The sequence below is a fragment of the Bos indicus genome, chromosome 1 (assembly GCF_029378745.1).
Source record: "Bos indicus isolate NIAB-ARS_2022 breed Sahiwal x Tharparkar chromosome 1, NIAB-ARS_B.indTharparkar_mat_pri_1.0, whole genome shotgun sequence".
In the NCBI taxonomy this organism is placed as follows: Eukaryota; Metazoa; Chordata; class Mammalia; order Artiodactyla; family Bovidae; genus Bos; species Bos indicus.
Window position 1 is genome coordinate 72,817,278 of NC_091760.1, and position 26,972 is coordinate 72,844,249.

Sequence of the window (26,972 nt, forward strand, 5' to 3'; positions counted from 1 at the left end):
ATAACCAGCAAATGAAGCAGTAAATCTTAAAAGTCTCAAGTCACAGAAAGTGAAGTTTTAGAGTGGAAAAAAAAAATTAAAAAGTGAAGAGAAATCACAGATTGGGAGGAGAGATTTTCACTGACAATAGTTTAGTACATCTGTTAAAAAATTCCACAAATCAGAAAGAAAAGGACAAATTAACAGAGGACAGGGGTTAAATATAAATAGGTCACTTGTAGAAGAGAAATCATGAGTGGATAGTTAACATGAAAAGATGCTCAACTTCACAGGCAATTAAGAAACAAAGTCACAAGAAACCATTTCACACTCATCAGAATGACAAACATTTTAAAGTCTGATAATACCTACCACAGGAGAGAAAACACAGTCTCATACATAGCTAGTGGGAGTGTACACAGATACAACCCCTTCATAAAGCAGTCTGTCAACATCTGGTTAAATTAAAGATGCTTATGCCCTTCTGTCTGATAGTTCCACTCCCTAGCTCTCACATATGTGCAGAGACGAGCACACAAGCTTCATGGTAACACTGACTATGATGACAGTGGCACTGAGAGAAACAGAAAACAAATGTCTATCCACAGAAGAAGAGACAAATACAAGAAAGTACTTCCTTACAGTGGATTTTAAGACACCATGAAAACTGTGAAAATAAATAAAAGAACCAATTAGGTTGAATCTCACCAATTATAACAGAGGAAGTAAATACATGACCAACAAAACACTTTCAGACAGCCTGTTATTTGGCAAGCAGCTCTTTGAGCATAAACGTAGTCATGAAATACAAAAGGAAATTACCCCAACTTATAAAGCCAATTTACTCTCAAAGAAATAAATATCAAAATCTCAAATATTTATCTCCAGCTTGTTAACTCTCTCAGAGCTTTAGACTGCGATCGAACATTTCTGTCTGAATGAACTATGAAAGGGAAAGTGTTAGTCGCTCAGTCATGTCAGACTCTTTGCAACCCCCTGCCAGGCTCCTATGTCCGTGGAATTCTCCAGGCAAGAATACTGGAGTGGGTAGCCATTCCCTTCTTCTTGGGATCTTCCAGACCCAGGGATCTTTAGACGCGGGTCTCCTGATTGCAGGCAGATTCTTTATCATCTGAGTCACGAAGGAAGCCCTGGTAAACCATTGCTGTGCTGTGCTCAGTCGTGTCCAACTCTCTGCAGCCCCATGGATTCTAGCTCACCAGGCTCCTCTGTCTGTGGGATTTCCCAGGCAAGAATACTGGAGTGGGTTGTGATTTTCTTCTCCAGGGGATCTTCCCAACTCAAGGATTAAACCCATGTCTTCTGCGTCTCCTGCACCGCAGGAGTCGTCTTTACCACTAAGCCACCGGGGCAGCCCGCCCTGCTTAACTGAAAAACTGGGCATTTATCTTCTCCACCAAATCTTCTAGTCTCTGTCTCAGTGATTTGTAACAAACAGTATTTGCACAGTTGATCAAGACATAGCTCTGGACATCATCTTGGCCTCCCTCTCCCCTCCTTCACATGCAAGCAAACATGGCCTGTCACTCTACCTCCTAAGTACTGTGGTGCTGTCCATTTCCATCTCTACTAACTGCCCAGAGCAAACCAGCATTTCCTTTTATCTGAACTGCAGCAACCTTCTAAAGGACTCTTTTGCTCCAGTGAAGTCAATCATATCAACACACTGCAATCAAAATGTTCTTTAACAAGCAAAAACATGATCAACCTCCTACTTAACATTTTCAATGGCTCTCTCCAATCCTCAGGTTAAAATCCTTACTATGACTCTAAAGGCCCAGGATCTGGCCCTTATTTATGCTTCCATCCTCACCATTCTACTCGCTCACTTACTTTTGGGTCATTCCACATATTCTGGCTGTCTGCCAGAAGCCCTATTCAAATTCCTCTTCACCTTGGTAATTCCCAGTTTGTCCTTTATCTGTCAGCTTAAACATTCCCTATTTTAGGAAACCATACTTGCCCATGCAAGACAGAAATCTTTCTAATCTGTCCCCAGGATTTAATTTTATTGTCTCACTTAACACACTGTAATTTAAGTGTCCATTTGCTGCATAAGGCAGAGACTGAGTTTTTCACCATCAAAGCTCCAAAGCCTGGTTTAAAGGACTAACAGTTTGAACTTTATTTAAAAAGCAAGAAACTGCAAATTCTTGCCATTTGCAATTAACTTACTCTTGAGTGGTTGCTCAGTGATCCTGAAACCCACCTTGAAGATTATTGTTTTTAATAACTTCTCAACAATCAAAGAAACAAGCAAGATGTCCAGATAAGAACATTCATTCTATAAAAGTGTTTTGCAGGGAATATTCCCAAATAAACAAATAACGAAATAAACAAATACACATGGCTATTCAAAATATTGAGAAGTTATATAACATGGAGATACTTTGAATAGGCTATTAAGTGATAAAAGCAAAGTTAATTTCTAAAAGTGGAATGCTGAAACAAATATTTTGAGTAAAAACATTTTAAATGCTTTTTTTCTTACACAGTGATACACAGCCTTTTACAAAGCCTGATGAATTTACACTTCCACCGACTGTGTATGTAAGTGAAAGTGAAGTCGCTCAGTCGGTCCGACTCTTTGTGATCCGTGGACTGTAGCCCACCAAGCTCCTCCGTCCATGGGATTCTCCAGGCAAGAATACTGGAGTGGGTTCCCATTTCCTTCTCCAGGGGATCTTCCCAACCCAGGGATCAAACCCAGGTCTCCCACATTGCAGGCAGACGCTTAAACCTCTGCGCCACCAGGGAAGCCCTAACTGTGTATGAGTATACCGAAATCTTTGTCAATTGAAGTAAATATGTTAAATAATGGCATCTTAATGTGGATTTATGCCCATTCACTAGCCATCTGCATTGTCTTTTTTTAATTACTTATTTAGCCTATTTTCCCTTTTTAATCATTTTTAATTGAAGTATAGTTAATTTACAATGTTGTATTAGTTTCAGATGTACAGTAAAATGATTCCATTATACATGCATACATATATATGTTTTCTTTTTCAGATTTTTTCATTATAAGATATTGAATATAGTTCCCTGTGCTATACAGCAGGCCCTTGTTGTTTATCTGTTTTATACATAGTAGTGTATATATGTTAATCCCAAACTCCTAATTTAACTCCCTCTCCCACTACTATCCCCTTGGGTAACCGTAAGTCTGTTTTCTGTATCTGTGTGTCTGTATCTGTTTTGTAAGTCAGTCCATTTGTTTCAAATTTTTAGATTCCACATATAAGTAATATCATATGGTATTTGTCTTTGTCTGACTTACTTCACTTAATATGATAATCTTTAGGTCCATCCATGTTGCAGCAATGGCATTATTTCATCCTTTTTTATGGCTGAGTAGGTATTAGCCTATTTTCTACTGAGTCAGGTTTGTAATTTAAAAAAAGGTAACAGCTTTATTCAGAGAAGGCAATGGCACCCCACTCCAGTACTCTTGCCTGGAAAATCCCATGGATGGAGGAGCCTGGTAGGCTGCAGTCCATGGGGTCGCAAAGAGTCGGACACGACTGAGCGACTTCACTTTCACTTTTCACTTTCATGCATTGGAGAAGGAAATGGCAACCCACTCCAGTGTTCTTGCCTGGAGAATCCCAGGGATGGGGAAGCCTGGTGGGCTGCTGTCTATGGCGTCGCACAGAGTCAGATGCAACTGAAGCGACTTAGCAGCAGCAGCAGCACATATGAGTAAAGTAATGCTCAGAATTTTCAAAGCCAGGCTTCAACAACATGTGAACCGTGAACTTGCAGATGTTCAAGCTGGTTTTAGAAAAGGTAGAGATCAAATTGCCAATATCCGTTGGATCATCAGAAAAGCAAGAGAGTTCCAGAAAAACATCTATTTCTCCTTTATTGACTATGCCAAAGCCTTTGACTGTGTGGATCACAATAAACTGTGGAAAATTCTGAAAGAGATGGGAATACCAGACCACCTGACCTGCCTCTTGAGAAATCTATATACAGGTCAGGAAGCAACAGTTAGAATTGGACATGGAACAACAGACTGGTTCCAAATAGGAAAAGGAGTACGTCAAGGCTGTATATTGTCACCCTGCTTCTTTAACTTATATGCGGAGTACATCATGAGAAATGCTGGGCTGGAGGAAGCACAAGCTGGAATCAAGATTGCTGGGAGAAATATCAATAATCTCAGATATGCAGATGACACGACCCTTACGGCAGAAAGTAAAGAAGAACTAAAGAGCCTCTTGATGAAAGTAAAAGAGGAGAGTGAAAAAGTTGGCTTAAAGCTCAACATTCAGAAAACTAAGATCATGGCATCTGGTCCCATCACTTCATGGCAGATAGATGGGGAAACGGTGGAAACAGTGGCAGACTTTATTTTTTTGGGCTTCAAAATCACTGCAGGTGGTGCCTGCAGCCATGAAATTAAAAGACACTTACTCCTTGGAAGGAAAGTTATGACCAACCTAGACAGCATGTTAAAAAGCAGAGACATCACTTTGCCAACAAAGGTCCGTCTAGTCAAAGCTATGGTTTTTCCAGTAGTCATGTATGGATGTGAGCATTGGACTGTAAAGAAAGCTGAGCACCGAAGAATTGATGCTTTTGAACTGTGGTGTTGGAGAAGACTCTTGAGAGTCCCTTGGACTGCAAGGAGATCCAACCAGTCCATCCTAAAGGAGATCAGTCCTGGGTGTTCATTGGAAGGACTGATGTTGAAGCTGAAACTCCAATACTTTGGCCACCTCATGCAAAGAGTTGACTCATTGGAAAAGACCCCGATGCTGGGAAGGATTGGAGGGAGGAGGAGAAGGGGACGACAGAGGATGAGATGGCTGGATGGCTCACCGACTTGATGTACATGAGTTTGAGTGAACTCCAGGAGTTGGTGATGGACAGGGAGGCCTGGTGTGCTGTGATTCACGGGGTTGCAAAGAGTCAGACACGACTGAGCGACTGAAGTGAACTAAACTGAACTGAGACAGCATATTAAAAAAAAGCAGAGACATTACTTTGCCAACAAAGGTCCGTTTAGTCAAGGCTGTGGTTTTTCCAGTAGTCATGTATGGATGTGAGAGTTGGACTCTGAAGAAAGCTTAGTGCTGAAGAATTGATGCCTTTGAACTGTGGTGTTGGAGAAGACTCTTGAGAGTCCCTTGGACAGCAAGGAGATTCCACCAGTCCATCCTAAAGGAAATCAGTCCTGAATATTCATTGCAAGGACTGATGCTGAAGCTGAAACTCCAATACTTTGGTCACTTGATTCGAAGAACTGACTCATTTGAAAAGACCCTGATGCTGGGAAAGATTGAAGGCGGGAGGAGAAGGGGACGACAGAGTATGAGATGATTGGATGGCATTACCGACTCAGTGGACATGAGTTTGAGTAAACTGTGGGAATTGGTGATGGACAGGGAGGCCTGGCATGTTGCAGTCCATGGGGTCACAAAGAGTCTGATATGACTGATTGGCTGAACTGAACTGAACATAATATAATGTATTCCATATCATGCATAAAGGTGCCATGCAAATTGTACAACACAGAGAAAATGTCATACAAAGTTATTCTAATTATGTATTAAAGTAATTTTTTGGGGGGGTAAAGAAATAGTCTGGAAAGTTACATTGTAGGTGTGATTTGTCTGTTAACCTATGATGTAAGAACTCTGAAAGGCCCAGTATGTATTGTAGTTACCTTACCTACCTTCTCTGTTCACAGGATATCTTGTGCCTTTTAGTTCCTGGAAAGGGTAATCGGGAACAGCCATGAAAAGGGGAATATGACAGGTCTCTGATTAATATTTTTGATAGTCTTATCTGGATTGGCTCTATATGTCCCTACTATCTTGCTTCTTTTTCTCATTGTGAGTTCGCTAATGCTAAGTCGCTTCAGTCATGCCCGACTCTGTGCAACCCTATAGACGGCAGCCCACCAGGCTCCCCCGTCCCTGGGATTCTCCAGGCAAGAACACTGGAGTGGGTTGCCTTTTCCTTCTCCAATGCGTGAAAGTGAAAAGTGAAAATGAAAGTGCAGCCTACCCGGCTCCTCCATCCATGGGGTTTTCTAGGCAAGAGTACTGGAGTGGCTTGCCATTGCCTTCTCTGGAGTTTGCTAATAGTCCCATCTTATTTGAACTCCTTGGTAATGCTGACAGTAATAATGGTCTCAATGTTCTTTGCGCATAGGAAGCTCCTCCCTCTCTACTATGAACCATGAAGTTTTCAGAGCTGCTTCTCCCTAAAATTGCCTGTGACACTCTACTAATATAACAGGCATTGCGGTTTCACTGCTTTGGTTGAACATTTGATTTTAATCCTGTAAACAGTGAAAGTAGCTACTTTATTGTCCTGTTATGACAACGCCTGCTACAGTGATAAGAATTCTTGGTACTGGACTGCTTTTGTAGAGAGTCAACTTAAAAAAACTTATTTCTTGTTGACCTCAGACCTGCCTGAGTTTGTTGTGAAATCAAGACAGAAATACTTTTTTCTTTATCTTTTATTTTTTGGGGCCCACCTGAGGGCAATATCATATAGTCTGTAGGTCTGTAGTTTTTTCGTTAGTCATCTTTTTTTCCCCTCATGAAAGTGACCTTCCCTTTCTTTAGATGCCTAGTGCTTTCACGCCAGCTTTACATCTTCTATGAAAACTGGAAGTGACTGTTATCTAGTCCTGTGCCTCTTATTATTGATCCCTGCATAATAGATGGGCCATCCCTTCTTCCACACTGCCTTCTTTTATGACACAGCAGAATGAAGTTAACTCTTACTATAGTTAGGAGTCGGAGAAGGTGATGGCACCCCACTCCAGTACTCTTGCCTGGCAAATCCCATGGGCGGAGGAGCCTGGTAGGCTGCAGTCCATGGGGTCGCTAAGAGTCGGACACGACTGAGCGACCACTTTCACTTTTCACTTTCATGCACTGGAGAAGGAAATGGCAACCCACTCCAGTGTTCTTGCCTGGAGAATCCCAGGGACAGGGGAGCCTGATGGGCTGCCCTCTACGGGGTCGCACAGAGTCGGACACGACTGAAGCGACTTAGCAGCAGCAGCAGCAGTTAGGAGTAGGATGTGCACCTGCTTGGATATTGCTAACTCCCTGGACAAGAAATTGGGGGATGAAATGGAAATAGGGCTGTCTATTGATTTTTTTTTTTAATGCGTGTGAGGAAAAAATAATTTCCAGATAAAACATTACTAGTATTTCCTTTGATAAGTTTCCTGTAATAGTGAATATTTGCCACTGCATGATAAAAATATAACTTTGTGTATGGTTCCTATCTGCTATGCAGAGCAAATTCTGGAAGTGATTATTGAAGTCGTACCCCTGTTAAGGAGAGAATCTGGAATCCTTGGGACAGAAGATCCTGTACTTCTTATTCTTTATATGGGTTGATCTGGATAATATTTCAAGAGTGTTATCCACCCCCCCCCCCCCCACCCCACTCTGTTTTTTAATAATGAGCTTTGACTGATAGGGTTACTGAAACCTGAGTAGTGACTTGAGACTGTGGTGTTCGTTCACTTGGACCTAGTGCTTACATCTGGATCTGGAGCTTGGCTGTAACCTTTTCAGTTACGTTCTTCTCTGGGCTCAATGATTTTACTTTGGATACTGTGCATTAACTAGGGAGAACCTGAGAGGAGAGGAGGGATATATTCTTTTAACTATCTTTTAAAAACGTGTTCTTTTTTTTTCTCTAAGAAATGGCAGAATAGTGTCTCAGTCTTTAAAAATGAAATATAATGGAGCTCACTCAGAAAGATCCATGTGTGAACAGAAGATACAATTTTTTCCCCTGAGATGTGGAGCTGAATAAAACCCTTAAACAAACAAACAAACATTGTTTTCATCTGTATTCATTGTGTTTTTAAGTAGTATATAGAGGAGGTGTTTGAAAGGAATGAGTGCATTTTGGCAAGGGTTTTCATGGCTTGTATGTTTTTTCTTTTATTGTGTAACTCTATTGAAAGTGCTAGTGAGGGTCTGGAGGAAATCCTGCTTGGGAGAAGAAGATAATCAAATCCAGGTTCTGACTTTCTTTTGAAAGCTTATTCCAGAATAAAAAAATGTTAAAATGTTGACGTGTTATTCAAGATGATTCAGTCCTTTCTTCACTTTTAGTGGATGAGAGAGTTGAGGTCTGGAGAAAATCAGTGATCTTTCCAGAGACTCATGTTAGTTGGTGGAAAGACTAAAATTTTGGTTTCCATTTCTAGTTTGTTTCTCCATTATTCTTTTTTCCATCACAGGACTGGCTTTCTCGGGAATCTTGCCAGGTTTGCTTCGTTGACCGCTCTGAGTGGATAGGAGCAGTTAACATTTCTAGTATAACAGAATTTGGAGAATGTCCTTTTAATTTCATTGAGACTTTGTAAAAATGCAGACAGAGACTTTTCTTTAAAAGGTGGCTTATTATTTAATTTTATTGAAGCATAGTTAATTTAAAATGTTGTGTTTAATTTCTACTGTTCAACAAAATGACTCAGTTATGTTTGTTCTTTTTCCTATTCTTTTCCTTTATGGTTTATCACATACTATTATGTGATAGTGGCTTACAATTACTGTGTAATAAATATATATTCAGGGCCTTATTATTATTATGTAATATATATATATATAGCGTAATATATATTCAATCCCCCTGATACTGATTGCAGTTGTTGGTTCTCCTCTCATTGTAGATTAGCAGGGAAAACCACAAGGCCGTTCAGGTATGACCTAAATCAAACCCCTTATGATTATACAGTGGAAGTGACAAATAGATTCAAGGGATTAGATTTGATAGAGTGCCTGAAGAACTGTGGATGGAACTTCATAACATTGTACAGGAAGCAGGGATCAAAACCATCCCAAAGAAAAAAATGCAAGAAAGCAAAATGGTTGTCTGAGGTGGCCTTACAAATAGCTGAGAAAATAAGAGATGCGAAAGGCAAAGGGGAAAGGGCATTACATGCCCAACTGCATGCAGTGTTCCAAAGAATAGCAAGGAGAGATAAGAAAGTCTTCTTAAGTGAACAGTACAAAGAAATAGAGGAAAATAATAGAATGAGAAAGACTATAGATCTCTTCAAGAAAAAATACTAAGGGAACATTTCACGCAAAGATGAAAACAGTAAAAGGGACAGAACTTGCAGTGACCTATGCTTAAGAGATTAAGAAGACGAGTATACTAAAAGAGATTAAGAAGATGTGTCAAGAATGCACAGAACTGTACAAAAAAGATCTTAATGACTTGGATAACCAGAATGGAGTAGTCAGTCACTCAGCTAGAAGTGTGAAGACAGGCATTTTGGAGTATGAAGTCAAGTGGGCCTTAGGAAGCATTACTATGAACACAGCTAGTGGAGGTGATGGAATTCCAGCTGAACTACTCCAGATCCTAAAAGATGATGCTGTTAAAGTGCTGCATTCAACATGCCAGCAAATTTGGAAAACTCAGCAGTGGCCACAGGACTGAAAAAGGTCAGTTTTCATTCCAGTACCAAAGAAGGACAATGCCAAAGAATGGTTCAAACTACTGTACAGTTGTGCTCATTTCACATGCTAGCAAGGTAATGCTCAAAATCCTTTGAGCTAGGTTTCAACAGTATGTGAACTGAGAACTTCCAGATGTACAATCTGAATTTAAAAAAGGCAGAGGAGCCAGAGATCAAATTACCAACATCTGCTGAATCATAGAAAAAACAAGAGAATTTCAGAAAAATATCTACTTCTGCTTCATTGACTATGCTGAAGCCTTTGACTGTGTGGATCATAGCAAACTGTGGAAAATCCTTCAAGAAACTGAACTACCACACCACCTTACGTGTCTCCTGAGAATCCTGTATGCAAGTCAAGAAGCAACAGTTAGAACTGGATATGGAACAATGGACTGGTTCAAAATTGGCAAAGGTGTACATCAAGGCTGAATATTGTCACCCGGCTTATTTAACATACGCAGAGTACATCATGCGAAGTGCCGGGCTGGATGAAGCACAAGCTGAAATCAGGATTGCCAGGAGAAATATTAATAACCTCAGATATGCAGATGACACCACCCTTATGGCAGAAAATGAAGAGCAATTAAGGAGCTTCTTGATGGAAGTGAAAGAGAAGAGTGAAAATGCTGGCTTAAAAGTTAGCATTCAAAAAGCTAAGATCATGGCATCTGGTCCCATCACTTGATGGCAGTTAGATGGGGAAACAATGGAAACAGTGACAGATTTTATTTTCTTGGCTCCAAAATCACTGTGAACAGTGACTGCAGCCATGAACTTAGAAGACGCTTGTTCCTTGGGTTGAAAGTATGACAAGCTCAGACAGTGTATTAAAAGGCGGAGACATCACTTCACCAACAAAATCCGTATAGTCAAAGCTGTGATTTTTTCCCAGTGATTATGTATGGATGTGATAGTCGGACCAAAAAGAAGAAGAGAGCTGAAGAACTGATGCTTTCAAATTGTGGTGCTGGAGAAAACTCTTGAGAGTCCCTTGGACAGCAAGGAGATCAAATGAATCAATCCTAAAGGAAATCAACCGTGGATATTCATTGGAAGGACTGATGCTGAAGGTGAAGCTCAAATACTTTGGCCACCTAATGTGAAAAGCTGACTCATTGGGAAGGACCGTGATGCTGGGAAAGATTGAGCAGGAGGAGAAGGGGGTGATAAAGGATGAGATGATTGGATAGTGTCATCAACTCAATGGACATGAATTTCAGCAAACTCTGGTAGATAGTGAAGGACAGAGAAGCCTGGTGTGTTTCACAACATGGGGTCTCAGAGAGTCGGACAAAACTTAGCAACTGAACAACAAAAACAAAAAGAGTTAGGTTGAACCGACCTTAATAACCTTGGAAAACCTAGTGGATTTTCAAGTAAATTTTATTACACAGTCATGCGGCCTAGATTGAAGTTATGAAGAAGTTAGGAGAAGACTCCAGTGTTTATTTGATATGTAATTTTTGTAAGAGGTAAAAAGTATTGAAGTGTCTTTTCTTAAAGCAGTTTGAACTTACTGTTTTATCTGCTAATCATAGGTCTGTTGTAACTTTTGTTTTTGCTCCTTTTCATTTTTTAAATTATTTTTTTTTTTAAGGTTTTGGTTTCGTTGGCTCTTCGTTGCTGCGTGTAGGCTTTCTCTTGTGGTGGAGGTGGGGCTGATCTCTGCTGTGATGCGCGGGCTTCTCATCGCGGTGATTTCCCTTGTTGCAGAGCACAGGCTAGAGGCATGCAGTCTCAGTAGTTACAGTGTGCAGGTTCAAGGGCTTGCACATGTCAGTCTTTGTGGCCCATGGGCTTTAGTTGCTCTGAGGCATGTGGAATCTTCCCAGACCAGGGACTGAACTCATGTCCCCTACTTGGCAGGCAGATTCTTACCCACTATACCACCAGGGAAATACTTTTACTCATTTTTAAACCACTTCAAATTCTTGTTGGGTATATGTAATAGCTTAATCTTATTACTACTTTCTTCCCTTTTGGCCCCATAAAATGAAAATGAAAAGAGACCGTGTATTTTCTTTAATAGAGTAGATAATTATAGCTAACATTTGTGCTAAGGTTTTTATATGTATTTTAAAATTTATTCTCATACATCTCTATGGAATATAATTGTTATTATCTGTGTTTTATAGATGAAATTTGTACACAAAGATCTTACTCAGTGCCATGTAGGTAGTAAGAAGTAAAATATGGATTCAAACCCAGACAGTTTTTAAAACTCCATTCCAGTGCCTCTTAACAAAAAAAGATATTACAGAGACCCAATTATAAAGGACTCAACTTATTGAACAAAACAATTCACAGTACAAAAGAATCTAATGAAGGATTTCTTTTAAAAAGTGTTCTCTGGTCAAAAACCCAGGGGGAGCCATCTCATTATATGGACAGTTTGGTAATCTAGTTTTACTCTGTTGAGCTATAGTGCTATCCTAGGGCCAGTGAGCTATCCCCTCATCCTGACATTGTCCTGTCTTTGCAAAGAATAGCCCAGTACTGCCCACGGTGAGTAAAGCTGTTGAGCTGAGAAGAATTTGATTGGGAATGGTAGGTCATGCTAGGCATATAGGCAACTCCTCTGAGTAAATGGTTATTCAGTTTATATGCAGCTTTTTAGGCATATATATATTTTATAAAACAAGGAACATAGATGTTTCAAATTCCATACATTATAGTTTTTATTTGATCTCTTTCATAATTCTTTAGGAGGTAGTTATGACAGAGCCTCAGATCCATGTTTAATGCTTTGAGGATATTTACGTGCTTAACAAGTGATGTTGAACACCCCATAGTAGCATTTTAGGTTGCATCATCATGTGACCTAATCTTAGATTATAAATTCCCTATTAAGCATATTGCCAAAGCTGAAGTGGAAGTGTTTTTTTTTTTTTTTAAAGGATCTCAAATGGATGGATAATTTTTTTTTATTACTCTTCCTGTTTCTTTCAAATAATTTTCTATGCAATACTCTTGTCACACATACTAGTTATTTTTATGGATAAACTTGTAAAAACAGTGGTTTATAAAGTTTATTGTAAATCACTGTACTTCAATAAAAAACAAACAAAAACAAAAAAAGGTTATTTCTACATCAGAGATGTGCAATTATCTGGGTGGGAGAGTTCTATTTTTGTGCTTTTCATAGAGCTTTATTTAATTCACAGCCCAAAGTGATCACCATGTGACTAGAAATGTCTCAGTGTTAATACTTGCTGCTGTATTTTTTCCCATTCTAGTTTTATGTTTTTATTTTTAGTTAACTCTTTTGTGAGTTGATCATAAAAAACTGTGACACATGAATAGATAAAAGAATGATGTTATTATTAAAAATAAAGTGATTCAAAGAGCAACATCCCACTGTATAGCATATGTATGTATGTTAATTGCTCAATCGTGCTTGACTCTTTGCAACCCTATGGACTGTAGCCTGCCAGCCTCCTTTTCTCCATGTAATTCTTCAGGCTGGAATACTGGAGTGGGTAGCCATTCCATTTTCCAAGGGGTCTTCCCGAGCAAGGACTGACCCTGGGTCTCCTGCATTGCAGGCAGATTCTTTGCCATCTGAGCTACCAGGGAAGCCCACTGTAGAGCATAGAAACTATATTCAATATCCTGTTATAAATTCAAAGTGTTAGTCACTCAGTTGTATCTGACTCTTTCTGACCCCCATTGACTGTAGCCCGCCAGGCTCCTCTGTCTGTGGGATTTCTTGGGCAAAAATACTGGAGTGGGTTGCCATTTCTTTCTCCAGGGAATCTTCCCAACCCAGTTATTGTACCCCGTCTCCTTCATTGCAGGCAGATTCTTTACTGTCTGAGCCACCAGGGAAGCCTATAACCTGTTACAAATCATAATGGAAAAAGAACAGAATATATATAACTGAATTACTTTGCTGTACAGAGCTATTCAAAACCCTAAAGGATGATGACATCAAAGTGTTGTATTCAGTATGTCAGCAAATCTGGAAGACCCAGCAGTGGCCACAGGACTGGAAAAGGACAATCCTCATTCCAGTTCCCAAGAAGGGTAGTACTAAAGAATGTTCTAGCCATCAGACAATTGCACTCATCTCCCAAGCTAGTAAGGCCATGTTTAAAATCTTGCATGCTGAGCTTCAGCATTATGTAAACTGAGAACTTCCAGATGTTCATGTTGGGTTTAGAAAAGGCAGAGGAACCAGAGATAAATTGCTAACGTTCACTGGATCATAGAGAAGGCAAGGGAAGTCCAGAAAAACATCTACCTCTGTTTCATCGACTATGCTAAAACCTTTGACTGTGTGGATCATTATTAAACTGTGGAAAGCTCTCAAGAGATGGAAATACCATATCATCTTACCTGTCTCCTGAGAAACCTGTATGTGGGTCAAGAAGCAAGAAAGGAGTACGACAGGGCTGTCTGCTGTCACCCTGTTTGTTTAACCTATACACTGAGCACATAATGAGAAATGCTGGGCTGGATGAGTTACAAGCTGGAATCAAGATGGGTGGAAGAAACATCAATAACCACAGATATGTGGATGGCACCACTCCAATGGCAGAAAGCAAAGAGGAACTAAAGAGCCTCTTGATGAGGGTAAAGGAGGAGAGTGAAAGAGCCAGCTTAAAACTAAATATTAAAAAAACTAAGATCATGGCACCCAGCCCCATTACTGCATGGCAAATAGAAGAGGAAAAGGTGGAAGCAGTGACAGATTTCCTCTTCTTGAGCTCTAAAATAACTGTGGATAGTGACTGCAGCCATGAAATCAGAACACGATTGCTTCTTGTCAGGAAAGCTATGACAAACCTAGACAATATGTTAAAAAGCAGACGTTACTCTGCCAACGAAGGTCTGTATAGTCAGGATATCGTCTTCCCAGTGCTCATGTATGGTTGTGAGAGCTGGACTATAAAAAAGGCAAAGTGTCAAATAATTGATGCCTTTGAACTCTGGTTCTGGAGAAGACTCCTGAACGTCCCTTAGACAAGGAGATCAAACCTTGCTTGACAAGGTTGATACGATTGATAAGGAGATCAAAGATCAAACCTTGCTTGATAAGCTTGACAGGGAGATCAAAGATCAAACCTTGCTTGATAAGATTGACAAGGAGATCAAAGTCAATCTTAAGAGATATCAATGCTGAATACTTGTTGAAAGAGCTGAAGCTGAAGCTCCAGTATTTTAGTCATCTGATGCGAACATTGGAAAAGTCCCTTATGCTGGGAAAGGTTGAAGGCAGAAGGAGAAGGGGCGACAGGAAGAGATGGTTGGATGGCATCACCGACATGATGGATGTGAGTTTGAGCAAGCTCCGGGAGTTGGTGATGGACAGGGAAGCCTGGTGTGCTGCAGTCCATGGAGTTACAAAGAGTGGGACACAACTGAGCGACTGAACTGAACTGATGTCATTCATATATTAAAAAGCATTTTTATCCATGTTCTTGCATTTGATATTTATAGTGAGGAGTCAGTAAACTTCCCATAAGGGGTCAGGTAGTAGTAAATATTTTAAGCTTTTTAGACCATATGTTCTCTCTCCTACTGTTCAACTCTGCCAGTAGGATGTGAGAGCTTACATAGGCAATGTGTCAGTGGATGAGCTTGACTACGATTCCATAAAACTTTATTTATGGACACTGGAATATGATTTTCATAAGTCATTAAATATTTTTCTTTTTTTTTTTCAACCATTTAAAAATGCAAAAATTTTTAGCTTACTGTTTGTGTGACGGTAGGTTAAGGGCCACATTGTCTGATAGGCTGTCATTTGCTGACTGCCTGCGTCTGGCTGCAATGCGGGAGACCTGGGTTTGATTCCTGGGTCGGGAAGATCCCCTGGAGAAGGAAATGGCAACCCACTCCAGTATTCTTGCATGGAGAATCCCATGGACAGAGGAGCCTGGTGGGCTGCAGTCTACGGAGTCACAAAGAGTTGGACATGACTGAGCGACTTCACTTTCACTTTCTTTTGGGCTTCCCTGGTGGCTCAGAGGTTAAAGCGTCTGCCTGCAATGTGGGAGACCTGGGTTCGATCCCTGGGTTGGGAAGATCCCCTGGAGAAGGAAATGGCAACCCACTCCAGTATTCTTGCCTGGAGAATCCCATGGACGGAGGAGCCTGGTGGGCTACAGTCCACGGGGTCACAAAGAGTCAGACATGACTGAGCGACTTCACTTTCTCGTAATCCTGTGATTATAATCCAGTCAGACTCTACTGACTGCCTTCTGTTTTTTTGCCCTTTATTTTTACCATCTTTTAACATTATTTTACATGTTCTTGTTTTGCTACTTAATCATGTGTTTTCTTTCATTGTTAATGTATGTATAACTTTTAAAATTTAATACATTTTATTACATTTAAGCTATGGAGGATAGGTTCAGTAATGTGTTCCCTTTAATGCCTTACACATTTTACAAAATTATATGCTCAATAAGGGCTTCCCTGATAGCTCAATTGGTAAAGAATCCATCTACCTGCAATGCAGGAGACCCCGGTTCGATTCCTAGGTAGGGAAGATCCGCTGGAGAAGGGATACGCTTCCCACTCCAGTATCTTGAGCTTCCCTTGTGGCTCAGCTGGTAAAGAATCTGCCTGCAGTGTAGAAGACCTGGGTTCAATCCCTGGGTTGGGAAGATCTCCTGGAGAAGGGAAAGGCTACTCACTCCAGTATTCTGGCCTGGAGAATTCCATGGACTGTATAGTCCATGGGGTCCCAAAGAGTTGGACATGACTGAGCGGCTTTCACTTTCACTTTCATATGCTCAATAAGTATTTGAGAGAGTTGGAAAGGAATAATGTCTGTCTTTCACTATTTGAAGGATTGTTGTCTAGATTGTTTTACCTATTCATTTGTATAGTAAAGATGTGTTCCAGAATGATTCTCTTGCATTATGAGTAGAAGTAATAAGAAGGTAAAATTTACCTCAGAATTCAGGGAAGGGAAAGCAGAGAAGGAAGTTCTTATGGATTGAGTTTTTTTGTGATGACATATGTACTGTGGCCAGTGATATGGACAGTCCCTCCTTTAACCTTTACTTAACCTTTGTTTTAAATAGGTATTTCTTTACTCAGTTTACAGTGAAAAAACCAGATAAAATACCTTAGCCTTAAATATGAGTGGTAGGACAGAATTTGAACCCAGATCATGTTCTTTCCATATATTTTACTTTTTTATAGTAAGGATATACAGCAACTTAACAGGCTGCCTTAGACACTGACTATTTACTTATTGCTACAAGTTTTCACAAACACATCTTAAATAACCAAGGACAGAGATTTTTTCCTTAGAGAAGGTGAAATGTTGAAGAAACCTTCATGATAACCTTTTATTCTTTGAATATGTGATTACAAAGGGCTTTAATCTGAAATGATAGGCAAAACACATTTTCTCTCTTACTTTTGTACATAGCTTTTACCTCTTTAAAGAAGGGTGTTTAAAAGTGTTTCATAAATAAATTCATAGAATGCTACAATGAAATAAAATTGAGAAATGTACATGAAGTTTCTATCAAACTGTATATTTAGTAGAAACCACTGATAAAATCAGATCTTAAAGCTGATTATTTTAGGTAATTTTCTTAAAGTTGAAGATTGAATCAAGCTAAAATAAATGAAGGTTAAAAGTATAAATGGAGACAGAATACCCTGGTGGTCCAGTGGTTAGGCCCTCATGCTTCCACTGCTGGGGGCCTGGGTTCATACCTTGGTTAGGGAACTAAAAGTCCTGCAAGCCATATGGTGAGGCCAAAAAACAGTGTAAATGAAGAAAGTTTCTGACAGTAATTAATTGTGGAGTTTCTTTTTTGGCTCAGCAGACATTTTGAATGTCTGTACTGCTACCTGGAGCTTAGACTAGTGAGAGAAGTAGACAGAGGTAGAGATACCAAGAGGACATACCTCCTGGGAAGGGGATGTTGGAACTTACCCCCTTTATTAACTTTAAAATGCTATTTAAAATCATTGAAAATACTAAAACAGTCTTGAAGTATAAGCATAAAAAGTGTAAATCCCTTTTTTTACTTTCTGCTCTCTGATCCCCATTCTTCAGAGTTATAGTTAGCAGACTGGTAAATATGCTCCCAGGTTTTTTTCTTATGCATATACCAGTAGGCCTCCCCCCAAAGAAATTGGACTCACGCTATATATAATTTTGTAAATTGCTTTTCCTCCCTTGTGATACACTGTAATGTACATGTTTCCATGTCAGTAGATACAGATCAATCTCATTTAAAAACCTTCTACCTTGGTGATGGGATGGGATCCCATCATTTATTTACATTATTTCTTATTGCTGGGCATGTAGGTTTTCAACTTACAAAAAATAGATATCCTTGAACTAATACACTTTATTTTCTGAATTGTTTAAACGATGAGTAACATAGAGGCAGGTGAAGAGATGAAGCAGGGCAAAGGCTAATAGAGTTTTGCCAAGAGAACGCACTGGTCATAACAAACACTCTCTTCCAACAACACAAGAGAAGACTCTACACATGGACATCACCAGATGGTCAGCACCAAAATCAGATTGATTATATTCTTTGCAGCCAAAGATGGAGAAGCTCTATACAGTCAGCAAAAACAAGACCGGGAGCTGACTGTGGCTCAGATCATGAACTCCATATTGCCAAATTCAGACTGAAATTGAAGAAAGTAGGGAGAACCACTAGACCATGCAGGTATTACCTAAATCAAATTCTGTATGATTATACAGTGGAAGTGAGAAATAGATTTAAGGGACTACATCTGATAGACAGAGTGCCTGATGAACTATGGACAGAGGTTTGTGACATTGTACAGGAGACAAGAATCAAGACCATCCCCAAGAAAAAGAAATGCAAAAAGGCAAAATGGCTGTCTGGGAAGGCCTTACAAATAGCTGTGAAAAGAAGAGAAGCGAAAAGCAAAGGAGAGAAGGAAAGATATAAGCATCTGAATGCAGAGTTCCAAAGAATATCAAGGAGAGATAAGAAAGCCTTCCTCAGCAATCAGTGCAAAGAAATAGAGGAAGACAACAGAATGGGAAAGACTAGAGATCTCTTCAAGAAAATTAGAGATTCCAAGGGAACATTTCATGCAATGATGGGCTCTATAAAGGACAGAAATGGTATGGATCTAACAGAAGCAGAAGATTTTAAGAAGAGGTGGCAAGAATACACAGAACTGTACAAAAAAGATCTTCACGACCAAGATAATCACGATGGTGTGATCACTGACCTAGAGCCAGACATCTGGAATGTGAAGTCAAGTGGGCCTTAGAAAGCATCACTATGAACAAAGCTAGTGGAGGTGATGGAATTCCAGTTGAGCTATTTCAAATCCTGAAAGGTGATGCTGTTAAAGTGCTGCACTCAGTATGCCAGCAAATTGGAAAACTCAGCGGTGACCACAGGACTGGAAAAGGTCAGTTTTCTTTCCAATCCCAAAGAAAGGCAATGCCAAAGAATGCTCAAACTATCGCACAATTGCACTCATCTCACATGCTCGTAAAGTAATGCTCAAAATTCTCCAGTCCAGGCTTCAGCAATACGTGAACCATGAACTTCCTGATGTTCAAGCTGGTTTTTGAAAAGGCAGAGGAACCAGAGATCAAATTGTTAACATCTGCTGGATCATGGAAAAAGGAAGAGATTTCCAGAAAAACGTCTATTTCTGCTTTATTGACTATGCCAAAGCCTTTGACTGTGTGGATCCCAAAGAACTGTGGAGAATTCTTCAAGAGATGGGAATACCAGACCACCTGACCTTCCTCTTGAGATACCTATATGCAGGTCAGGAATCAACAGTTAGAAATGGACACGGAAAAACAGACTGGTTCCAAATCGGGAAAGGAGTATGTCAAGGCTGTTTATTGTCACCCTGCTTATTTAATTTATATGCAAAGTACATCATGAGAAACGCTGGGCTGGAAGAAGCACAGGCTGGAATCAAGATTTCCGGGAGAAATATCAATAACCTCAGAGATGCAGATGACACCACCCTTATGGCAGAAAGTGAAGAGGAACTAAAAAGCCTCTTGATGAAAGTGAAAGTGGAGAGTGAAAAAGTTGGCTTAAAGCTCAACATTCAGATAACGAAGATCATGGCATCTGGTCCCGTCATTTCATGGGAATTAGATGGGGAAACAGTGGAAACAGTGTCAGACTTTATTTTTTTGGGATCCAAAATCACTGCAGATGGTGATTGCAGCCATGAAATTAAAAGACACTTACTCCTTGGAAGGAAAATTATGACCAACCTAGACAGAATATTCAAAAGCAGAGACATCACTTTGCCAACAAAGGTCCGTCTAGTCAAAAGGCTATGGTTTTTCCAGTAGTCATGTATGGATGTGAGAGTTGGACTGTGAAGAAAGCTGAGGGCCGAAGAATTGATGCTTTTGAACTATGGTCTTGGAGAAGACTCTTGAGAGTCCCTTGGACTGCAGGGAGATCAAACAGTCCATTCTAAAGGAGATCAGTCCTGGGTGTTCTTTGGAAGGACTGATGCTAAAGCTGAAACTCCAGTACTTTGGCCACCTCATGCGAAGAGTAGACTCATTGGAAAAGACTCTGATGCTGGGAGGGATTAGGGGCAGGAGGAGAAGGGGACGACAGAGGATGAGATGGCTGGATGGCATCACCGACTCGATGGACATGAATTTGGGTGAACTCTGGGAGTTTGTGATGGACGGGGAGGCCTGGTGTGCTGCGATTCATGGGGTTGCAAAGAGTTGTACACGACTGAGCGACTAAACTGAACTGAAATGAAGAGATGAGGGTTAATGTGAAGGGGAAATGTTATCTAGGCTAAGGGAACAATGTGTCATTTGAAAAACTGCTGCAGAAAATGACGAACTTTTTAGTTTGAGAGAAGAATTTCTCTTTCTGTGCTGTGGAAGTATAGCGCCTTCTGTTTTCTTGAACTATGTGCTAAGGTATTTCATTTTATAGAATTGGCATTTCTTTCCTGAGTAATTTATAGTTACATAATTTTCTTATCTTGGCAGTTAAAAACTTTTTCAGTGAATGTTGCCAGATAGAGAATTAGAAGGACTTCCCAGGTGGCTCAGCGGTGAAGAATTCGCCTACTAGTGCAGGAGACGTTAAGAGACATGGGTTCCATCCCTGGGTCAGGAAGAGTCCCTGGAGAAGGGAATGGCAACTCACTCCAGTATTCTTGCTGGGGGAATCCTATGGACAGAAGAGCCTCGTGGGCTACAGTCCATGGGATTGCAAAGAATCAGACATGACTAGCAACTGAGCATGTATGCAGAAAGTAGAACCACAAGCTGATAATAATGGTCATTCAAGAGGCCACACAGAGGTTAAGTGGGTACTTTTGGGAGTAGAGCTTATATCTTAGCTATTTTTCTCTTCTTAACACTAACTGAGAATTCTTGCCCAGAGTTCAAAATGGGTTTTGGGTGGCTGCTCCTCCACTGTTATCCATTTGAAACAAATTTTGGTAAATGAAAAAACAGATATTGTGAAGTTGCTAGTTAATCGAGTAGTTGTCTGAAAATTAAACTGATAGCTTAAAGTAGATGAATAACATTTTTTAATTTGAATAACATTTTTTTACTCTTCAGTATTGTTGTTGTTGTTCAGTCACTCATTTGTGTCTGACTCTTTGCGACCCCATGGACTGCAGCACGCCAGGCTTCCCTGTCCTTCCCCATCTCTTAGAGCTTGCTCAGCCTCATGTCCAGTTGAGTTGATGATGCCATCCAACCTCTCATCCTCTGTCACTTTCTTAAGTATACAAAATCTTAAGTATAAAACCTTACTATCCTTAAAAAGTTTTAGTTGCTGCTTTTCTTCACCCCTTAATTTCCAATTTTGGAAATGTTGCCCTACAGCGCCTATCAAGTACTATGTTAGTGTTAGAATTTTGTCATTCCTAGGGGAAAAGAATCTGCTGATTTCTTTAAAAATACATTGGAAACAAAATGGTGTATTAAATAAGGGTAATATATATCTTTCTGACTATTTCTAAAAGTAAAAGCCTTTATTTTTGGTTGCCAATGATGCTTTGGTGTTTGATTACATGTGCTTTGTTGAATAGAAATACGAGTTTTGTAAGGCTCAACTTTTAAAAGTTCTTGCTTGTTTTAAAAAACCTAATGCTAAATAGTTCTAACTAGTGTTATTAATTTGAAGAGTATGAATACTTTGAGTAACTTAGCTTGTGTTCTCTCATTACCTTAAACAATAATCTTTCATCTGTTGTAACACATGATTATGAAATATTCATACTTTGTTCTAAGGGAATTAGTACTGTACATGAAGTGTAGTTTTTAAGCATTCATACCTATTTTTTCACTTGGAGTTACTTTTCAAGAGTAAAGTGTACATTTAAACACAAAATAACTTATTTTTGTTTAATTTTTTAGGGCTGCTTTGGAAGAAGTGGAAGGAGATGTGGCAGAATTGGAACTGAAACTTGATAAGGTAAATTTTACTTTAACTTTTTAAAACAGTAGTTCCTGTTTTGCATACTGATTTGTGCCTACAGTGCCAGATGGGTCACATGATTTCTTTTATATCCATGAAGGTAAATGCTAATATTATCCCGATTTTACACATGCAGAAGTTGAGGCTAGAGATGTTAAGTAGTTGGTTGAAAATTTAATCGAAATGCCAGAGCAAGAATTTGAACCCTGTCTGACTAGGCATCTTTTATACTGTTGGAAGTTTGTTTCCTTCTCCATCAAATAGATTGCAGTATAACTTTGTGTTGCTTAATGGATAGCATATGTAACCGAACCATTCTTGGTTGTATATTTGGGTTTGGCCGTGTTCAAATATAAAAATTTTAATACTCATTCCATTTTTTAAAGCTTAATGCCAGAAATACTGAATATGTATTTATTTAATAATTGATATTAAATTGTCATATTCTATGCAGGGGTAAACGTACATTGATTCCTATCTTCTGTGTTAATTATTGATAATCTCTTTTTTTTTTGTCTCTATCTCAGAAATGTTACCTGTTGTATAACAGAAATATACGAGTGAATAAGACATGGCTTCTGATTTTAAGTAACCGTTGTTGATTGTTAAAATTTCTGGAGACTAAATGTGTTTATTTGAAATAGTTTTTTCTGAAGATAATTTTCTGTTTATTTACTTATTATTGTAAATGGAATTGTTTTGGAAAGCAGTGCTTATCAAATGTTACTGTGCATAGGAATATGTGGGGTTTTTGTGAGAATACAGATCCAGATTCAGTAAGTCTTGGTATCTGAGATTCTGTTTGTGTAGCCAGATTTTAGGTGACACCAATGCTGTTGAATAGACTGCACTCTGAATAGCAGTGATGTAAGATACATTAATTAGACTGAAGATTTTCAAATGTTTTGAAATTATGCAATATGTATATATAATGTAAATAGTATAGAAAATATATAAAGCAGTAGCTATTAGTTATATATATAAGACAAAAATTTCAGAAAATGTTTAGTAATAAGTTATTTTTGTGCAGTACACTGTAATTTTCAAAGCACTTTGATATAGTGTGTTTTGGATTTTTACAATGGTCCTGTGAGGTAGGTGGGGCAAGCGGATTATTTCCATTTTCTAGATGACAGTGGCAAAGCCCCAAAAGTAAAGAGGAGGTGGTTCAAATCACTGAGCTAGAAAAGGCAGAGCCAGGGTTAGAATCCCATCTGTTTTATTTTTAGTTCAGCACTCTTCTTGGGCACCACTGTACTCCTGGTCTATGTTGAGGGGCACATGCTACCTGAAAGTTTTCTGAGGAACCCTAGCAAACTTCAGGCAAGTGTTTTTAAAAACAAATGTTAGAATTTTTGGTAAAGATATTATTTTCAGAAACATTATTTTCTGTTTAAAACTATGTGTATGGGATCATTGTTACTGTTGTCATCATTATTATTATTTTACCCTGATGTATTACATTTATTTTTGAGGACTTTATGAAACAAAGTTTTTAAACTCTTAAGGTAGATAGCAGAAGATGTAGCTTTGGTTTTCTGGTAGATGTATGAGAGAATATGTAGAAGGATAAAGTTTCTTTCTTTCTTTTAAAAAGAATCACAGAGTAGTGCAATAAGGGTATCCATTTTCTCTGGGTAGATTTGCATCTAAATCAAACAAAACACTATGTGTCAGGGGGGACCTCAGAATTTAAAATATCTAAACAGACTCCTCCTACAGTATTTTTGTTAATGATTTTGCTTTTATGAGCAGCTATTTTTTGGTTTCACCCCTTTATATCCTTTGGTTGGGGTTGAGAGACTGGTAGAATCTTAAACGAAAAAATCCAAATCTAAAGCAAGTTGTCAAAGTATTGCTATTTAGTACTAAGAACTCTAAACCCTTTCTAGAGTCTGTATTAGGGCTTCCAGGTGGCTCAGTGGTAAAGAATCTTCCTGCCAAGCAGGAGATGCCGGTTCAACCCCTGGGTTGGGAAGATCCCCTGGAGAAGGAAATGGCAACCTACTCCAGTATTCTTGCCTGGGAAATCCCATAAACAGAGGAAACTGGTGGGTTATAGTTCATGGAGTTGCAAAAGAATCAGACACAACTGAGCAACTAAGCAACATCAACAGAGTTGGGCCAGTAAGGACATCATGGAAACTTTGACACTTTTAAAAGGTATTTCTCTACTTTAAGATCTTGATCCCTTATATAATGTCCCTTACCCAAATTCTTAAGCTCTCATTGAACATTTTTACTCTAGAATTATGAGGAGGTACAATTAGAGAAGAGGCCTGTGAGGAGCAAGAACTGGTTGTTATTGAAGGTGGTGGCATTAGTGGAGGGGAAGGATTATCTAAGGCTAGTTTAGTGATTTCATAACTTTGTGCAGGGCAAGTTGTACCTGTAATATCATTGCAAATCATGGCAGCGACAGGTTTAACTAGTTTGCTGACTTAGCTTATATTTGTTTTGCTTGTAAATATATGCCATTGGTAGTTATATTCTTTCTAATGAGTAGTGCTCCATGAATGAATGGCATTATTTGACTAGGTCCAATTATTTATCCATTCTGCCTGGTATTCTGGCATTGGCAACATCACAGAGCATCATAGTTGCCATCTACATATAATTTCCATATCTGTTTAATCTTCTCATTGAAATGGCTTGCTCCTTTTTAAGTAGATACCCTTTAAATTACAGCTCAAGTACTATCAAACTTAGGTTTTTTCCCCCCAGATATTACATTATTTCTTGCATTTTTACATCTTATATTTTAAAATTATACTTCTATTTAAATTATTATAATATTATGGCAATATTTGGTTTATAACATAGTCTAGTAGGAAAGAGCACAAAGCCTGGAGCAACACTGCCCATATATGAGTCAGGCTCTACCACTCACTAAGCCATACGGGCCTTGAGCAAGTTCCTAAACCTTCCTATGTCCGAGTTTCTTCGTCTCCAAAATGGGGAAAATAAGAGTATCTATCTCATAGGGTTATTATGTGAATAAGATGTGTTAATACATGTTAAGTGCTTTGGCACATGGTAAGTTCTAAATGAATGTTAATGTTGGTGATGTCTCTTCAACAGACTTAGGTCTGTCTTGAAGACAGAGTGTCTTTAATGGGAAAAATCCCCTCATTTTAGTGTTAGGTAAAAATCTTCTGTCTTTGTAGATTATATAATGTGATTTAGTTACAGCTATCTTCACTGTCATCTAATAAGGACTTTTGACAGCTGGCAAAGTATTTATGTATCTCCAAGTCAGTCCTTCTCCCGAGTAACTGCAGTATATATTTGATTCAGCTATATGACACATTCATTTTCTCTCCAGCTCCTGTGATAGTGACCTTATTTTAATTCTGGTACCTGTTTCACTGGCCAGATGCTATGCCTTGTTGCTCAAAGTTGTAATCTCTGAAACTGGAATAATCTTTGATACCTTACTTTCTAATGGGAGTCTCTGGTCTTTTCAGTTCTCATCTTGGACTCCTCCTGCTTCTGTTTTTCAGGTTTATCTAGATCTCTAGTCTTTTAAGCCTGTCTACTTACAGAGCTCTTTTTTATTCACGGTACTTTTAATTAAGATTAAATTCACCTAATATAAAATCTACCATTTTAAACTTTGCAACTAGTGTTTTTTAGTATATTCACAGTGTGTACAACTATTGCCACTACTTAATTTCAGAACATTTCTCTTACCCTAATAAACTCTATACACATTAGCAGTCACTTCCAATTTCCCTCTCCCTGTATACTCTGGCAACCACTAATTAACATTCTGTCTCTATGGATTTGCCTATTCTTACACATTTCATATAAATGGAATCATGCAATATTTGACCTTTTGTGGCTGGCTCCTTTCACTTAACATAATGTTTTAAAAGTTCATCTGTCTACGTTGTAACATCTTTAGTATTTCCTTTTTCATGGCTGAATAATATGCTGTTGTATGGATATACCATATTTATCTTTTCATCCATTGATTGACATTCGGGTTGTTTCCACTTTTTGGCTATTATGTGTAATACATCTGTGAACCCTTCTGCTGCTGCTGCTGCTAAGTTGCTTCAGTCGTGTCTGACTCTGTGCGACCCCATAGATGGCAGCCCACCAGGCTCTGCCGTCCCTGGGATTTCTCCAGGCAAGAACACTGGAGTGGGTTGCCATTTCCTTCTCCAGTGCATGAACATGAAAAGTGAAAGTGAAGTCGCTCAGTCGTGTCCAACTCTTAGCGACCCCATGGACTGCAGCCTACCAGGCTCCTCTGTCCATGGGATTTTCCAGGCAAGAGTACTGGAGTAGGGTGCCATTGCCTTCTCTGGTGAACCCTTCTAGTCTGCTCTTAGTTTTATATCATCATTTCTCTTCTGAAGACCTCCATTTTCTTTCCACAGCACCTATTCTGCAGAATTTTGACTGTATTTGTCTAATCTTCTATATTCTCTATCTCATATCTGGGCTACAGAGCCCTTCAGGAAAAGTTACACACTTGTTTGGTGAAACGGATTGGTGGGATTCTTGATGCAAAGCAGTTTTTTCAAGACGCAGTCAGGTTATCTTACTATCTTTCAGTTCATTTCAGTTCAGTCACTCAGTCATGTCCGACTCTTTGTGATCCCATGGACTGCAGCATGCCAGAGGCCTCTCTTGTCCATCACCAACTCCCTGAGTTTACCCAAACTCGTGTCCATTGAGTGGGTGATGCCATCCAACCATCTCATCCTCTGTCATCCCCTTCTCCTCCTGCCCTCAATCTTTCCCAGCATCAAGGTCTTTTCAAATGAGTCAGCTCTTTGCATCAGGTGGCCAAAGTATTGGAGTTCCAGCTTCAACATCAGTCCTTCCAGTGCATATTCAGGACTTATTTCCTTTAGGATGGACTGGTTGGATCTCCTTGCAGTCCAAGGGACTCTCAAAAGTCTTCTCCACAGTTCAAAAGCATCAATTCTTCAGTGCTCAGCTTTCTTTATAGTCCAACTCTCACACATCCATACATGACTACTGGAAAAACCATAGCCTTGACTAGATGGACTTTAGTTGACAAAGTAATGTCTCTGCTTTTTAATATGCTGTCTAGGTTGGTCATCTTCCAAGGAGTAAGC

General features: G+C 39.3%; 1 protein-coding gene across 5 annotated transcripts in view; it reads left to right on the forward strand.

Annotated features, from left to right (window-relative positions):
- The window catches only part of ACAP2 (ArfGAP with coiled-coil, ankyrin repeat and PH domains 2), a 171,905-nt gene that overhangs the window by 41,135 nt on the left and 103,798 nt on the right, over nt 1-26,972 (forward strand). For 3 of the 5 annotated variants that reach the window (XM_019957630.2, XM_070789558.1, XM_019957639.2), the window contains exon 2: nt 21,816-21,873. In XM_019957630.2, coding sequence (XP_019813189.1) covers nt 21,816-21,873 — 58 coding nt within the window. Of the gene's footprint in view, nt 1-21,815; nt 21,874-22,432; nt 22,465-23,105; nt 23,200-26,972 lie in introns of those variants that run through there. The other 2 variants (XM_070789553.1, XM_070789543.1) reach the window with 2 other exon arrangements.